This window comes from Solanum verrucosum, unplaced genomic scaffold (assembly GCF_900185275.1).
Source record: "Solanum verrucosum unplaced genomic scaffold, falcon-dt-bn FXZP01000120.1, whole genome shotgun sequence".
In the NCBI taxonomy this organism is placed as follows: Eukaryota; Viridiplantae; Streptophyta; class Magnoliopsida; order Solanales; family Solanaceae; genus Solanum; species Solanum verrucosum.
In genome coordinates, this window is record NW_026020714.1 from 449,933 (window position 1) to 467,864 (window position 17,932).

Below are 17,932 nucleotides of genomic sequence, written 5' to 3' on the forward strand. Positions count from 1 at the left end.
TGACAACAAGCGTGTATAAGTTAATTTAAGGCGTAACACATAAATGTGCTATTATTTAACTTGGTCTCATTTCACATTTATGGCCTCCAAATTTAGGTGTATACAAGTAGACACCTAAACTTGTATAAAGTTGAACAAATATATGAGTCCTACGTGACATAATATACATGAGACACCATGTAGGACTCAAATTGTCTTGTAGGATGTCACGTAAAATATGTGTGTCTATTTGTTCAACTTTATCCAAGTTTAAGTGTCTACTTGTGCACAGTCAAAGCTAAAGGACATAAATATGAGTTGAGACCAAGTTAAAGGGTATATTTATATATTATGCCTTAATTTAACATCAAATTATGTTCTAATACAAATAAAGTAATAAAACAACAAATAGTATTAGTATGGTATAAAATTAGTAAAAAATATTAATAGGTTATGGGGTGTGTTTTTTACTGAACTAACTCTTTCTCTACTTTTAGGAAATATTTCTGTTATTTTTCTCTTTTCCACATTGTAAAGAGGGGATTCAAATGAAGTACGTAGTTGGTTATGATTATTATCACACTTACAATTATTTACATACTAAGCTATTTAATGTATATATAGTTAAGAACAAATACTAAGCTATTTAATGTCTATATAGTTAAAAATAAAATATGTGATTATCTTATTAAAAATTTAAATCGTTAAATGAAGCTTTTAATTTATAGGAATAACTCTTTTTTATACTTATTTGCATCTCTTTCATTCTTGAAAACTTATAAATGAAATATCTTACATCAAGAAGTTCAAATTATTAGAGGGAGTAGTAAGTACAATCACCTAATAAGTACAATAATTTCAATACGTCTTTTATGTGTGAACATGTTCTGATATCATATTGAATTGAATATTCATTTAATAATTACAATAGTTAAGAAAGGGAAAAGAGTCTGAAAAATACTTCAATTTTGGCCGAAATTGTTGTTATGATACCAAACTTTATGGAGGACCTTTTACCCCCTACACTATTTAATAGTGTATTTTAAAGGTATATATGTGCCCATGTGGACACGTTACTTTTTATAATGATTCAATATTTATGATGTTCACGTGGGCACATATATACCTTTAAAATACACTATTAAATAGTGCAGGGGGTAAAAGGTCCTTTCCAAAGTTTGATATCGTTACAGCAATTTCGATCAAAGTTCGGATATATTTCAGACATTTTTCCCTTAAGAAAATCATACTTTTAATTATTTAATTATATCATATTTCAACACTTAATTCATCACAACCAACCCCCTTTTACCTCTCAAATATCATCTTAACTCTTGTAAATTTTTTTAAAAAGAATTCCAAACACTAGAGAATAAAAAGAACAGATAGACTACTAGATAAAAACCATGTACTGGTCTTTGCTTATGACAATATGTTTCAAATAAGAACAACCCCCCTCCAACCCCAACCCCCCACCCCCCACCCCCCACCCCCACCCCCAACACAAAATCCAAGCTCTTTTTTTTGTTGTCTCTGAGGTAGTAAGTATAGACTATGGAACAACTTCTTGGTTGTATGTTTGTCACTATCTAAAGTGGACAAGGAATCAAGGTTGGCTAAAAGACTACTATATTCTTGAAAATACACTAAAATCCAAACATGTCCTAACAAAAGACAAGAAAAATGACATCAATTCATTTGTTTTTATTGTGGGGGCAACTCTGGGAATTTTGCAAGAAGAAAAGACAATTCAACTAGGTCTTTATCTTCTCTTTCATCATAATAAATACTATTATTTCCTCCGTCTTAAATTATTTATCGTAATTCTCTTTCACACTTTCCTTTTGAAACCATTAGTTAAAATAGCAATTTAATTATTTTTACTGATATTTGAACAATTATAACATTGCCCTGTAATTATAGTCAGAGTGAAGATTTTTTGTGTGTAAAAAACAACAAACGAAGATCTTTTGTTAAAAAGACCATAAAACTAACAAATAAATAAATTTTAGGTGCCTTAAAAAATCTTATCTTTCATCATGAACTTTCAAAATGACAAATAATTTGAAATAATTATTTTTAAAAAACACCACATATAATTATTTGAGAGGGAGGAATAAGTAATACTCCCTCCACACCAATTTATACGACTAACTTTGAATTTCAAAAGTCAAACAACAAAATCTTTGATGTGATTTATTAGCATGCCTATAAATCTTTGTGATTTATAGTTTTCAAATATGCATATTATTTTTAAAAAAAATTTAAGATTATATGACCCAGTTCATAATCAAAATAAAAAGTTTTAACTCTCAAAATTTAAACAATAGTATCATATAAATTAAGACCGTAGAAAAAATGAACAGGCTAACACAAAGAGAAGATGGCTTTAAGGAAACAGACAAAAGAAGACAGCACATTTATGTTTTGTCCTTTACTTGTTAGACTCTTAGCCCAAAGGAATGGAAATTTTGGCCACTTGTTGATAAACCCAATGGTGATTTTTGGAAGTTAGCCAACCACTTTGTTGTTTCTGACTAAAGGATCCAAGATAAGTATTTAATGCAACATAAGAAACTTTGGACTATATAAACTTTGAATTTTTTATTTTATTTTCTTTTACCTTTTTGTTTTCAAAATTTGATGGTTAGGATGAGTAAATGATACCTTTGTTAGGTGTAATGTGTACTGATTATCAATAAAGGTTGTGGTGAAGTGATAAATATTTTCCTTTTTTTACGTGTCTCATTATTTTGTTTTTTAATAATTATAGTGTTCGAGTCAGTTCACATGTACATCGATTAATTCTACGAAATATGTGTCGGCTCCTGCTAGCAATATGTAGGCAGACAACTCTGTCCATCAAGGCTCGATTGATTCCATAAAAATATCTATCATCTCCTCCTACCAGCAACAAGTATTTGGTAATTTTGTCTATCAAGAATAGAAAAAATGGGGAAAAATCACATAGTGTTTTACTCTATTGGAAATTGGATTTAAGATTTCTTGGTGTTCAACCCACATTATTGACCACGAGATCATACCCTTAAAGTGCATGTTTCGTTATTTTTATTTTGAGTGAAATGATCGAATATATTTTAAATTATCAAATTTTCACGAATTTCATATCTTATTTATTCATTGTTTCTGACAGAAGGATCCAAGATTAGCAGTATTCAATGCATCATAAGAAACTTTGGACTATATATACTTTGAAAATATTGTCTGTTTTTTCTTTTTCATTTTCTTTTTTGTTTTCAAAATTTGTGTATTGTGTATTGACTATTAATAAATTAAATTGTGGTGAAGTGGTAAATATTTTTTTTATTTTTTAATCAGAGATTTTGGGATTGAGTCTCCTTGAATACAGAGTCGCTTTTGTTAGGACATATTTTACCGATGTGAATTCAAATTTAGTCAAATTTTAATATGGGTATCAAACACCGAACTAAAAACCAAATATATATATATAGAGAGAGAGTAAGCATTTGGATATATAATTTGGGGTTTAGATTTGAAATTTTTTTTTATTTAAAAAGTTAGCGTTGGCTTATATTACTTTATAAAATGTGAACAAAATTTGAATTTCAATTCAAATCATGTTTTGAAATTCCAAACTCTCAAAAAAAAAATAGATTTCAAATTCTAAGTTATAATTTCAATTCTTTTTTAAATATAAAATGTGACTTATAAGTTTAAATTTTGCAAATAAAGACTTATCATTTTAAATTTTATAAAAAAGGAATAAATTTGTTCAACGTGAACAAATTGTCTATTGCATCTGAGATGATTATATTAAAGAATAATTAGTTACTACTATTGCTGATTTATAAAAGCAGTGAATTTTTGTAAAATTATGTGTATATAATTTTTTTGAATATCATGGAATCATAAACATTTATTTATAAAATAAAATGGAGATATGTATGTAATTTATTAACACGGCGCCTTAAAATATTTTGTTACCTTGCTAATGAACTTTGATTTACTCATTTGATAAGATTGTATAAGAGTTAGGAAAATTGTGAGGTTTTCATGTTTATGAGAAAAAAAATGCAACTAAAAAATATTCAAATTACATATCCAAATAATTTCAACTTTAAATCGATTGATATATATTTTTAATACGTCTTTTGCTTAAATTTAAATATCACTTTTTTCTTATTTGATTTTAATCAAAAGATTACCATGAATATAAATATACAGTGTCAAATATTTTAAATTATATTGGTTATTGGTAAAGGATAAGTCTTATAATAAATATAAGTATAAATTATAGGAACCACATATTATAAAGTACTAAATAACATCCTATCCCTTCTAGTTTTCTATTTACCAAAAATTCCTTAAAAATTATGTTTGCGGGATACATAGCGTTGTGCACGGGATACATTAGGTTTGATACATTCCACATAGTGGGATACATAGCGTTGTGCACGGGATACATTATGTTTGATACATTTCACATAGCGGGATACATAGTGTTGTGCATGGGATACATAACGTTTGATACATTCCACATAGTGGGATACATAGCGCTGTGCACGGGATACATGCGGGATACATAGCGTTGTGCACGGGATACATAGCGTTTGATACATTCCACTTAGCGGGATACATAGCGCTGTGCACGGGATACATGCGGGATACATAGGTAAAATACGGGATTTTTGAAATTTTCGAAATAAGTAGGGATAAATGAATATTAAGGTAAGTAAAGGAGTGTAGTTAAGTAATTTGTCCTAAATAGAACTCTTATCTCAAAGTAGTCCAAATGTAAACGTAATTAAGTTGAACAATATAAAAAGTATACTATATTGTGTTTTTCGAAAGTCAATTTGATTAATTTTTAAAGTTAAATTAGATTATATTAATTTGATATTTTAAATTAAAAATTTAGATATTTTAAATTATACGAAAAGTACTATAAATTGTAATTTTTTGCATATCAATGTGATAAAAAATATATCATAAAATGTTAGTCAAAGTTCTTATCATTTGACTCAAAAAAGGAAATTATGACAATTAAAAAGAAACGAAACGAGTATTTGGATTCTTATGTTTGAATTTTGAAAATTTTCCAAGTGTCTATCGTGACCATATAAGTAAAAAAAAAATAGCTGCCAACTCGACAGTTTCAAATAGTAACGTATAAAAATAAAAATCATAAAATTAGATTTGTATTTGGAATATTTTTTGAAAAGACTATTTAGAATTTGAATGTACCTTTTTTCAGTACGGTTTATTTCCCCACTCCTCAGCCAATTTCAACTCAATTTCTTAAAACTAGCAAAATCATTCACTTGACTAGTTTATCCGAAATATATAATTAAATCTGTTTTAAAAGAGGTATATCTCAAAAGGAAAAAAAACTCAAATATATCATCGAAGTTTGAGAAAAGGCTTATTTATGTCATTTGTTAAAAGTTTGATTTATCTATGCCATTATTTGTAAACGAAAAAATATTTTTGATTTTGCAAAACTAATTTTTACACGTGGTCAATTATGATTCGGTCACGCCGTTAATTAAATCATTTTTTAAAAGGGAAAAAGCTCAAATATGTCATCGAACTTTGAGAAAATGTTCATTTATGTCATCCGTTAAAACATTGGCTCATCTATGTAGTTCAGTTGATAAATAATGACATGAATGAATCTTTTCACAAACGAAAATGACATAAATGAGCCAAATTTTTAACATATGGCATAAATAAGGCTTTCTCAAAGTTCAATGTCATATTTGAGCCTTTTCCTATCTCAAAATAGATATAGTCACAAGTGTGATAGATTAGGCCTTATATACGACCTATACATACTATTATAAATATTTTTTTTCACTTTATTTGAAATTTTTGAAGTTGGAGTTGTATTTGGTGATAGTTTTACAAATAATAAAATAGTTATTTGAGTACTTTAAAAAAAATAAAATGAAATATAACTTAAATGAGGCTATTTTCATAGGGAAAAAGGGACATAAATTGAAAAAAGAAAATTTAGTAAAAGTGGAAAAAGTGCAAACAAAGTATTATGTAGGCAACATTAAAATAAATAGTCCATATATTATGTATGATATTATTTAGTACTACGTTTGGTAGAAATTTGGGCCTATGTATAACCTCCTACATGGTATTATAGGATGTATTACTAATACCTTCCATTTGGAGGGATTAGTAATACATAGGATATAATATCATGGGATAAGTCATGTAAAGACAAAAATATCCCTCAAATCATTTTAATTATTTTCTTGATTTTATGATTTATATTTGTACTAGTAAATTTATTTAAATAAATTAGCTTACAAATTATTTAGAGAAAAGTTGTTTGTTACTAAATAAATCCAATACAAATTAATACAATATTTGAAATGTGAGTTGTTTGACATTAACTAATTAAACGGGCAAATATATCACCACATGACGTTTGTGATCTTAATTGAATGTATAATTTGTATGTGTGTGTATATATATATATATATATATATATATTTGTGTGATTTTCTTAATTATTTGTATTTTGAAAAATTTATAATACATATTAAAACTACAACTTGCAATTTTTATGTGTAAATGTAGATGATTTATTCAATTTTACTATTGTTTGCCGTCTTTTCAATTTTAAAAGTTGATAGCTTATTTACTTTTTAATTGAAAATTGACATTTTGTAAGTAATCAATACTAAGATGAAAATTATTTATCCGCAAATAATTTAAGTGAAAAAGAGGCAAACATGACAACAAGATTGTGCTTCTCATAGCTAGTTAGAAGGCCATAAAAAAATAATATTGTCCGGCAATTATTTACCTTAACTCAATTACATAATAATTCAAGGGTATGATTGGAAAAACGTTTTTTTATAAAGTTTTAATACAAACATAAGATGAGGTGAGAAACAATGAACCAAACACTTGATAAAAATAAACCCTGCATTACTAATCCCTGGACTATTAATCCCTGCATTATTCATCTTTGTACCAAACGACCCCTTAGTGTTTTATCTAAATTTTTCATTGCAAAACCCAATTTTCAAATAAAAAATCAGCAAAAAGTAAATAATTCTTATGATCAAACGGTCCAAAATTGCAATAAAGATAGTTCACTAGCTTATAATTTATTTAGTCAGTTTTTTAAAATCAACTTATTTATAGAGTTTTTTTTTTTTTCTAAGAAAGTATCTTTGATGAGAAACAATTTATGTTTAATCGATAAATTTGAAAAATATTTTAACAACAATTAGTATATGATCAAGATTTTCAAAATCATTTCTAATTGTATTTTTCTCAAAAGTATTTTTTTCCTTTTCAACTTCCGCGCAGTGGCGGAGCCAGAAATTTTACGAAGGGTGTTCAGAAATTGCACAAGTACATTTTTTTTCTTTTTATAGTGTGAAAAAGGGTTTAAAAGTTACTGCTAGTGAGATTCAACACACGAGCACTTTAAGCCTCAACCCTTTCAAGGCACCTGAAATCATTGGGCTACAATACCCTATTATGTTAAGGATGTCCAAAATATGTTATTTAATCAATTCAATATCATTTTACTTATATATACGGTGTTATTTTCCGACGAAGGGTGTCCAATTGGATACCATGTAGCTACTCCCCTGCTCCCGCGACTCTCCAGAAGCACTATTCCAACGAAGGGTGTCCAATTGGACAACCTCAATACCATGTAGCTACTCCCCTGCTTCCGCGACTCTCCAGAAGCACTATTCCAACGAAGGGTGTCCAATTGGACAACCTCAATACCATGTAGCTACGCACCTGCTTCCTCAACTCTCCAGAAGCACTATTCTGACGAAGGGTGTCCTTGGACAACCTCAATACCATGTAGTTACGCCCCTGCTTCCGCAACTCTCCAGAAGCACTTAATTTCTCTTAATAGGCTTCAAATCTAGAGATTTGATTCATTCAAGACTAGTTTACAACTGTTTGAGAACGAATAATTGAGGAAGGAGAGACCAAGGCTATATAAGCCCCACATCAGTTCCTCATTAAACCGATGTGGGATTCAAGTCTCATTCCTTACGATAATATCATAACATAAAAGTTACTAGCATTAGCTGCAATATTCATCTTTTAACATATTTCGAAGTAAGATTTGTAACGCTGAGCTAGACCAAACATACCGAGTGTACCTCCTGTGTGAAGCATTACCACTTCTGCAGATTCCTCCTGACCAAGTTGAGTTGCCAGTTCCCAAGCAGCCAAAGTGTAAACCGGATCGAGAAGAATACCGGTGTCTTGAGCAATCTTTCGACATATTTCGACTTCCCCCTTCAGTATATTGCCAAATCTGTAAGACAACAAGGAGAAGAAAGAAACTCCCTTAGATATTCAGTTCCATTTTCTGCAATTCTAGAATGATAACATGCAGATATAGTAGGCATTGAGATAATATTTAGTTGAAGTTGAAAAAAGACATAATATATGATCAGACACTTGGATTTGTTACACTTGAGCTGAGGTGTCTTTCGGAAACAGTCTCTCTATCCCCATGAGGTAGTGATAACGTCTGCGTACACTCTACCCTCCCCCTAGACCCGACTTGTGGGATTCCACTAGGTATATATGTTGTTGTATATAAACAGACACTTAAACTTGACCTCAGTTGGCAAGTAAACACTCTTTTGAGTATGCTCATCTAGACACCTCAACTCGTCTCTCCGTAGTGTCAGTTGAACATTCCAACTTGCAAAATGATCATCTATACACCCCCAAAAATTATGTCACGTCATAATTGGGTATCCATGAGACATAGTAGGGACAAATTGGAGTGTTTAGTTGCCAGTTGAGGTGTCTAGATGTGCACTCTGGAGTGTTTACTTGCCAGTTGAGGCCAAGTTTGAGCGTCGGTGTATATATTATGCCTTGGAAAAAAAAAGAGTACTTGAAGTTGAAGTCGAGAAAGAGTATTTGGATGAAAATCTGAGTGAAAAATCATTACATAATTTAAAATACTGTCAAACAAGTTTTTCAAATATTTCAAATGCTGATTTTCATTATTTATAAATACTGATGAACAAGTCAATATTTGCAAATATTGAAATATTATTGATTGTCAACGGGTAGTCGCTAGTCAACATGGAGAGGTAAGTTTGAGAAGAAGATATCCAGTTGCACAATGCATGTTTGTCCCAGACACCAAATACCTGGGAACTTCTCACGGTGAGAAACATCAGTTATTACTCTCTCAAAGACGAGATACGACAGGGAAAAAACAAAAAGCAAGAGCTATACCTATATCAGAGAATAAGACTAATAGAAGTATTACTTACTTTCTCGGAGAGCTGCGTTCGACCCAGTGCACAAGTCCAGGTTCCAATCCGGTTAGCATTTGCTCGCCAAGATGAAGAGTAAAGCATCTACGGAATTCAGAAATTAAACTTTCCTCCTTTTTCTGGTATCCATCAATAGTGTCAGCTAGCATAACAGCAGTGACCTCCCATGGGAGCCTAGTAATGAGTTTGTCGGTTAGATAGACATTGGCTATTATAAAGATGGAGATAATGTGATGCATCGAGGAAGAAATAGAAGAATCTCACCCTAAGCACACTGCTCCAATTCCAACACCAACAGCGGTTGTTCCTGTTCCAGCATCTATAATAATTTTTAACTGCTGATCTTTCCCAAATAGATGGTCCTGAGACAAGTACTCAACCAGGCGCACAACACCTGCATGAAGCATTAGTTTGACATATATAACTGAAGTTATAAAGGAAACACACAAGTAGCTGAATCTTCACAAGCAATCAGCACGGAAAGTACTAAGTTAGATAATTACGTAATGGATAAGGTAGTCCTTGTTCCTTGGGAACAGACTGATGAAAAATATTGGACAAAATCCGACATTTAGCAATAATTTGAGGCTTATCATTAAGAGAGTGACCCTTTGATGACATGAAAAAAAAAAACAGATTACTGAAGCATTCTCTGAAAGATTTCATTAGCGATTACTTCTTTTCCACAAGGCACATGTATAGCACGTTATTTAATGTATATGTTGTCACATATGTTGACCAACATGTAACAAAATCTCTTATTAACTGTCACCACAACAAACAAAGCAATTACCTAGCAATGCAGCAGCATCTCCAGCCCCTTCATTTATAATAGCTACCTTCTTACTCCTTTTTGTAAGAGAATCCACGTGTGAGGAGTGTTCACCGCATCCATGAGAGAATAAAGAAGCCTCTAAATCAGCAAGTGAGAAAACTAAGCCATCATTTCCTGCGACGGTATGTGCATGCTTTAAGAGCATCTCCTCCCTCCTAGCATATAGAGATCTCGGAACATAACTAACATTTCCATATAATGTTGAAATTAGATTGTAACCCGTCAGAGTTGCTGGCTGTTCTCCTCGGAGAAGTAAATGTGACTTCAATCCCCTTTCAGCACATGACACAGCTGCATTACAAGTAAACAAAAAGGTTAAAATGAAGTATCTATCTCTATCTGGCAACGGCACAAGTAAAATTTGAAAAAGAAGAATGAAATTAATAAATTTGGCAGTTAACCTGTGGCATGACGTACCAACAGCTGCAGCATGCGCACTTTGGCACCCTCCACATGTGACCTAGAATTTTAAAAGGATCACAATTAAATGAGAATTTATTTTCCACATTCCTTGATCTCGAAGAGACTAAATATAGAGGATGCTATTAGGTCATGGAGTGTCAGAAGACAAAATCTTTCTGATTAACTAGTCTTTCGTTCTGCATACATGTTTTTGGCATTAAAAGGGCAAAGCAAGCAAGAGCATGCAGAACATAAACAAGAGAAAATGTAAGCAGGCGTAAAGGAAAGACATTATAAGACGTCACTTACTTTAGTTACTTGTTCTACATTGCACAAACTCTCTAAAAAATATCACCAACTTAAATGGATGATAAAATTCCCACTTTGAATAACACTAGCTACTTAAATTTTAGAGCAACTATCAGCAGCTAAAGATTTGATGTAGACAAAGTTATCTATCCATCTGAGTAACAATCCGGTGATAAAAACTCCAGGAAATTATATAAACATTAATCTAAAAATTTGAGCAGATCGAGTTTGATCGTTGCTTTGTCAAGTCTTTTGGTTCCCCTTGCTCAACTTTTAAAAGTTACAATGATGAACAGGCAAGTTAAATTGGTATTTTTAAATTTAATGAACTAACTTAACTTTTGGTACCCCTTTAACTTTAGACTACACATACCCTTGAATTCAGTATGCTTTTAACATGCAGGGAGAAATACAAAATACACGAACCACCAAGTTTTTTTAATGAACTTCGATACCATGATTATGAGTTGCTAAATGTCAATATTACGCAATGGATATACAAGAAGATAAAAACTATTCTAAAAGATAGAGGCATCAAATGGTCTTACGACATCTGTGACAGAACTATCTTCCAAGAGAGGGAGTAGTGCATCCAGTTTCCTCGCCTTATTACCATTCACCAAAGGATGCAACAAATCATCTCTTACAACATAAAATGAAGGTTGCTGTTGGTTGTTTTTCGTCATGTGATCACCCATAGACGGTTGTGGATTATTCAGAAAGGAAAGATTCCCAAGATATTCACCTCCCTGTTGAAAATCATCTTTTGATATCATTATTTGGTTAATTTTGGTATCTGGGATTCTCAGTGCCCATTTCCTCTTAAGAAATCTGGACACATGCTCCTTCTTAGGCAAATTGGATTTCACCGTTTCCTGAAACACAATCGAGGAATTAATATTATTCAAGAATTACTCAATCTTGAACTTTCATTCCTCATTGAAGATTTGAAATACATCAATTCTCCAGATGTTAAAGTAAAATGTAAACCAATTTCACCAAAATTATCAGAATATCACGAAATATTATAGTCAAAGCATTCAATAAAGCTATAGTTCTACATGATAGACACTTCTACTTTTTTTTTATTTTTTAATAACCAACCGACAACTCCGTTGTTTTGAACTTTGAAACTTGGTGGATAATGTGCCCCCTTATCCCCTTCTCCACTTAAATACCAGACTTGGTTCACAACAACATTTGGACGCGTGGAATGCGCCTACTATACATTGCATGATGTACTATCTTTCGGTGAACCAAAGTTGTGGGGCCAAATAAACTTTAACCTACAAATTGATTGCTTTTCCAAAATCATAATTTGTAATGCGCCTACTTGCTTTGAAACTACCTAGTATGTTGTGTGCGAGCGCATAATAGGACATGTATGCTATTTTGAGCTATTCTTACATGTTATACCTTCTTACAGCTTAATGAGTGGTAAAAGCTTAATCTAAACCTGTTTTACTATAAATTAAGCATGACATAGTAGTATTTGATTGATTGAAGCATGCTAAAGATATATAGCAGTGTAGTACGTGCTATTAATTTGTTCAGTGAAAAGTCCATCAAGTATGATAATTGTCTGTACTAAACGTTATAATTGTTTTAATTGAGATTATCTGAATCTTATATCACATTGTTAGTGTAGCCATCTTATCGGTGAGGGCCAATGGATTTGGTCTAGTCATGATATTGATGAGAGCATAGGAAAGCGGTCTAGCAGTTCTATCTAAGAAATATCTATGGCTTTGGCATGGTAGTTTTATCTGTGTAGGGCCTATGGGTTGGTCTAGTGAGTGCCCAAATGAGGACCAAGTGTGCTTATGTGATTTGTTGCCGCGGTTGATAATCATTGAATTGTTTCACCTGCTATGGTTATTTATAGTATTTACACATACTCTGCTTTTGCTTTCATGCATTTATTTTAAATACTTGCTTCGAGGGGTGAGATGGAGGAGGGGGTCAATGATCTTAATGGGTTTTGTGCTCCACCAAATTCACTTACTAAGCCGAGCAAATTCCTCTACTAGTGGCACCGCGGGACTTATCTGGTCTTAGTTCAAGGCGGCATACCTAGTTCTGCTGATATGAGCCAACCACAAATTGTTCGTGGTGGCAGCTATGACGCTTTCTGTCTTCATTTCGGTTTCACGTTGTTTCCCTTGATCTTGTATTCAAATTCTATAGTAGCTCCTTGACTATACTATCGGGGTTTCAGGTTTATCTTTCACACTTGTACTATTTCTTTTCAAATTCCATTGCTTATTGGATTTCTAGGCTTTACTTATGTTTGCAAATGCTTTACTTTAAAGTTAAACATTATTCTCGAATTGGTTTTGAAACAATGAAGTGGTTCACCTAAGGATAAGTAGTCACTCATTAGGTGCCAGTTGCGACAAGTGGAAATAGGTCTAGACAAATTAGTAGGGGTTTGACTATATGAACCATTCGTATTCATTCTGCACTACTTAGGTTCATTTATCATAAGATTCACCATAATTAGACTGGTTTTAAGCAGACCATTAACCCACTGAACTTCCTCCTTTATCTGATGTTTGGAACTGGTAATGCTTTGCCAAACTCACATAGATGGTTTATTCAAGATTCATTAACTCTAATTTCTCACAACTCATAGTAACACATCAATTATTTGAACGTTAAAGCAAAATTTAAACCACTTAACCAAGTGTCCACAAAAATAATTGGTGAATTATTCGAACTTAAATCTGTTATACTGAGAAAAGAACCTGACAAATTAGAAAACATTAAAAAGAGTCAAAGTTCACAAAAATGCTCTCAATGGATAATAGAAAATAGCTAAATAACTTATGCTACACATCCAAATTATGTCAGGATTGTTAAGAGTGGGATAATCCTCAACCTACGAACTAGATTTTGAGATTGAGTTAGGCCCAAGATCCATTCTTTAACATAGTATCATAGTCAGACCCATTCCAATTCTTTGTTCACCGATGTTGACCCCGTATTTTATGTCCACACTCCAGTTAATGAGCTCTGGGTGTGCAGAGGAGTGTTAAGAGTCCCACATCCGCTATGGGACAGGTAATTGATCTCGTTATATGGACTTGGATAATCCTCACCCTGTAGACTAGCTTTTGGAGTTGAGTTAGGCCCAAAATCCATTCTTTAACATGATATTGGAGTCAGACTCATCCTAATTCTTTGTTCATCGATGTTGGGCTTCCATATTATATTTTTTTTGAACTTGGTAACTTAGTTGGGCCCCCATATTATATTGTCCACACTCCAGTTAATGAGCTCTAGGTGTGCAGGAGAGTGTTAAGAGTCCCACATCCGATATAGCATAGGTAATTGGTCTCGCTATATGGGCTTGGATAATCCTCCCCCAATAAACTAGTTTTTGGAGTTAAGTTAGATTCAAGATCCAATTTTTTTAACATGGTATAGGAGTCAGACCCATCTCAATTCTTTGTTCACCAATGTTGGATCCCCCATATTATATTGTCCACGCTTCAATTACTCATGTTTGGGTGAGCGCGGAGAGGGGCAGGGAATATGGTTAATTGGTCTTCTTACATGAATTTGGACAATCCTCACCATGTAAGCTAGCTTTTGGGCTTGAGTTATGCCCCGAACTACAAACACCATTGAAATCTATCTATTAATCAAAGTTTTTACAGTTCTTAACACAATTATACTCTAATTTCAACATACACAAGTAAAAGTTTGAATCTTTACATCAAGAATGGGGTAAAGAGGAAAAGATAAAAAAGGGTAAACCTTGAGACCATTAGGAGATGAACCACAATGAAGGTTGAATGCAGAAGATAAAATCATCCCATTTTTTGGCTGCTGCCATTGAAACTTTGTGCATTTCAACATTTTTCTGTTCAATTTTCAAGAATCATCTCTCTCTGTGCTGCAATTTCTGTATCAACATGTGAAGTGATATTGCCAGAGATGTTACTTCAGCCGCCAAGAGGTATATTTGGGCTAGTTGATGATTTACTAGGAAAAAAAAATTAGTCATAGAAATTAAATATTATTTTATTTTGAATTTCTTTTTAAGAAAATATTTGAAGTTGAAATTGCATTCGGTTATAATTTGGTTGTTTGATTTTGGGAAACTTATGCGGAATAACAAATTTTTAGCCTATATTATGTACTATAGATACAATATAAGAAATTGCAATTTGCGGTTATAGTTTTTCCAATTTTTGCTATTTAGTTTCCTAATTGTATACATTCAGAATTTGTATAATTTGGTATGTGATTATATAAATTCAGAATTTATAAAATTCGGTTCATGATTGTATAAATTCAGAATTGTATATGCTTACCCTAGATATTTATATACGATTTATGAAAAAATCATAATAAATTACCCTATTTGTATATTGGTAGAATATACAAACGAAATTCTAAAATATTCCTATATGTATAAATACAAAATTTGTATATACTTACCATGTTTGTATATTCGCAAATGAAATATACAAACATGCAAGTGAAACATATAAACGGGCAAGCAAAATATACAAACCGCAGCCTCCATTTGTATATACTTACTCTGTTTGTATATTTGCAAGCAAAATATACAAATGGACAAGCGAAATATACAAACTACAGCCTCCAATCTCCATAGCAAACGTAACTAGAATTATGAAGCACAATTACCGAAATTATAGTTATAGAGTCTTATTATGTCTATTATTTTTGTTATTTCTAAAATTTTCTCTATTTTTAAATATACTTTTAATTTTGTTATGATTAAATGTGACCGAATTGCAATAAATTTTTATTTTAATAAATAAAAGTTTTTTTAGAAAATAAATAATTCTTATGGTCAAATTGCTCATTAAAGTAGTCCTTATGCCCCTAAACTATTCGAAAAGATCTATATACCCTCCGTTTAAAGTTTAGCTCACTCGTGCCCTTGTCGTCCAACTTTTCGTCTAGATATGCTCTTATGGGCGTTAGTTGGTCTGCTGGACATATCTAACTCATTTTTCATTTATTTAAATGTCACATGGAATTGCCATGTCATTTTGACTTTACCACATGACATTTATATGAAAATGGAAAGGGATCAATTATGCACCTAAAAAATTTGAACCTATAAACGCCTAATCCGACCCATAAATCAACCCCCTTTTAAATAAACTACCCGACCCGTTTTCAACAATTTTGTTTAATTTTTTATTTTTTTCGATAAATCCCGAAAATGAGTAATTGATTAATAAAAAATAGGAAAAATATGAAAAAAAAAAAAATTAATGCCAAAAATTCACAAATAAATATTGTAACCTTAAATTCAACAATTTCAACAATTTTTTTTATTTGTTTTCTTCGGTAAATCCTGAAAATGAGTAATTGATTAACAAAAAATATATAAAATTAACGCCAAAAAATCACAAATAAATATAGTAACCTTAAATTCAAAAATTTCAACAATTTTTTAAAATTTTTTCTCTGCAAATCCCAAAAATGAGTAATTTATTAATAAAAAATAGGAAAAATATGAAAAAAAATATAAAATTTTCGCCAAAAATTCACAAATGAATAGAGTAAAATTAAATTCAACAATTTTATTTTTTTCGGTAAATCTCGAAAATGAGTAATTGATTAATAAAAAAATAGGAAAAATATGAAAAAATATATAAAATTAAAAAATTTAATTTTATATTTTTCCTATTTTTTATTAATCAATTAATCATTTTTGGGATTTACCGAAAAAAATAAAACTTAGTTGAATTTAATGTTACTCTATTTATTTGTGAATTTTTGACGTAAATTTTATATATATTTTCATATTTTTCCTATTTTTCATTAATAAATTACTCATTTTCGGGATTTGCCGAAAAAAATAAAAATTAAAAAAAATTGTTTAAATTTTGAATTTAAGGTTACTATATTTATTTGTGATTTTTTGGCATTAATTTTATATTTTTTCATATTTTTTATTAATCAATTACTCATTTTCGGGATTTACCAAAAATAAAATAAAAAAAATTGTTGAAATTGTTGAATTTAAGGTTACAATATTTATTTTATATTTTTTTTCATATTTTTTATTAATCAATTACTCATTTTCGGGATTTACTGAAAAAGGTAAAAATTTAAATAAAATTGTTGAAAACGGGTCGGGTAGTTTATTTAAAAGGGGGGTTGATTTATGTGTCGTATTAGGTGTTTATGAGTTCCGAATTTTTTAGGGGCATAATTGTTACCTTTCAATTTTCATATAAATGTCATGTGGTAAAGTCAAAATGACATGACAATTCCATGTGACATTTAAAGAAATGAAAAATGAGCTGGATATGTCCAGCAAGCCAACTAACGCACATAATGGCATATCTAGATGAAAAGTTGGACGACGAGGGCATGAGTGAGCCAAACTTTAAACGAAGGGTATATCTAAACCTTTTCGAATAGTTTAGGGGCATATTTGACTTTTTTTCCTTTTAAAATTTAGAGTTAAAGTCAACTTTATGTTTTTTTTCTTACGTGAAGCATTAGGGGTGGTTTGGTAGGATGCAGAACCAAAAAGAAACATTTAGTATATAATTTTGTGTACTATTAATAATTTATTTGGTATGTAACCAGAAACAAATAAAATAATTTATTTGGTAAACTCTTTCAAGATGTAGATAATATTGTATTCTTTTTGCTTGATCTTAATTGACATTTTCAATTTTGGATGTATATATAAGTAGGCGCTTGGACATGTGATATAGACTTATGATATGAAATTAAACTGATATAGAATTGACATTTTATTTGGATATGCAATTTGCATTTCTTAAAATATTTTTTTGTAAATATTAAAATTCTTAAATAAGATATCAGAATATTTTAAGACGCTGTATTGTTCGATTATATATTTTCATTCCTTTTATTAATAAATTGGAGTGATTACAAACTTTCAAACACATAGTATAATTTTATCAACAATATATAAATAATTAATGTTTCTGTAATATAATACTTTCACATGATACGAAACAAACAATTTTTCCACATTGAAAATGAGTTTTTTTTTCTGCAAATTTTTACATGATGGCCTAAATACTTAAATTACACAACTTATTTTACCATATTCGCTAAAATTTTCTACCATTTGAAAAAATTACAAAAATTCCTA

General features: G+C 30.9%; 2 protein-coding genes across 6 annotated transcripts in view; both read right to left on the reverse strand.

Annotated features, from left to right (window-relative positions):
- Nucleotides 1-17,932, reverse strand: part of LOC125812487 (uncharacterized protein At2g37660, chloroplastic) — a 51,858-nt gene that overhangs the window by 10,540 nt on the left and 23,386 nt on the right. The window lies entirely within an intron of this gene.
- Nucleotides 7,948-17,932, reverse strand: part of LOC125812567 (D-cysteine desulfhydrase 2, mitochondrial) — a 125,506-nt gene continuing 115,521 nt past the window's right edge. The window contains exons 1-7 of one of the 5 annotated variants that reach the window (XM_049492054.1): nt 14,569-14,738; nt 11,355-11,681; nt 10,513-10,555; nt 10,054-10,386; nt 9,525-9,654; nt 9,258-9,434; nt 7,948-8,275 (exon numbers count right to left, since the gene is read on the reverse strand). In XM_049492054.1, coding sequence (XP_049348011.1) covers nt 8,059-8,275; nt 9,258-9,434; nt 9,525-9,654; nt 10,054-10,386; nt 10,513-10,555; nt 11,355-11,681; nt 14,569-14,670 — 1,329 coding nt within the window. In that variant the 5' untranslated portion in view covers nt 14,671-14,738 and the 3' untranslated portion in view covers nt 7,948-8,058. Of the gene's footprint in view, nt 8,276-9,257; nt 9,435-9,524; nt 9,655-10,053; nt 10,387-10,496; nt 10,556-11,354; nt 11,682-14,568; nt 14,739-17,932 lie in introns of those variants that run through there. The other 4 variants (XM_049492055.1, XM_049492057.1, XM_049492056.1 and 1 more) reach the window with 4 other exon arrangements.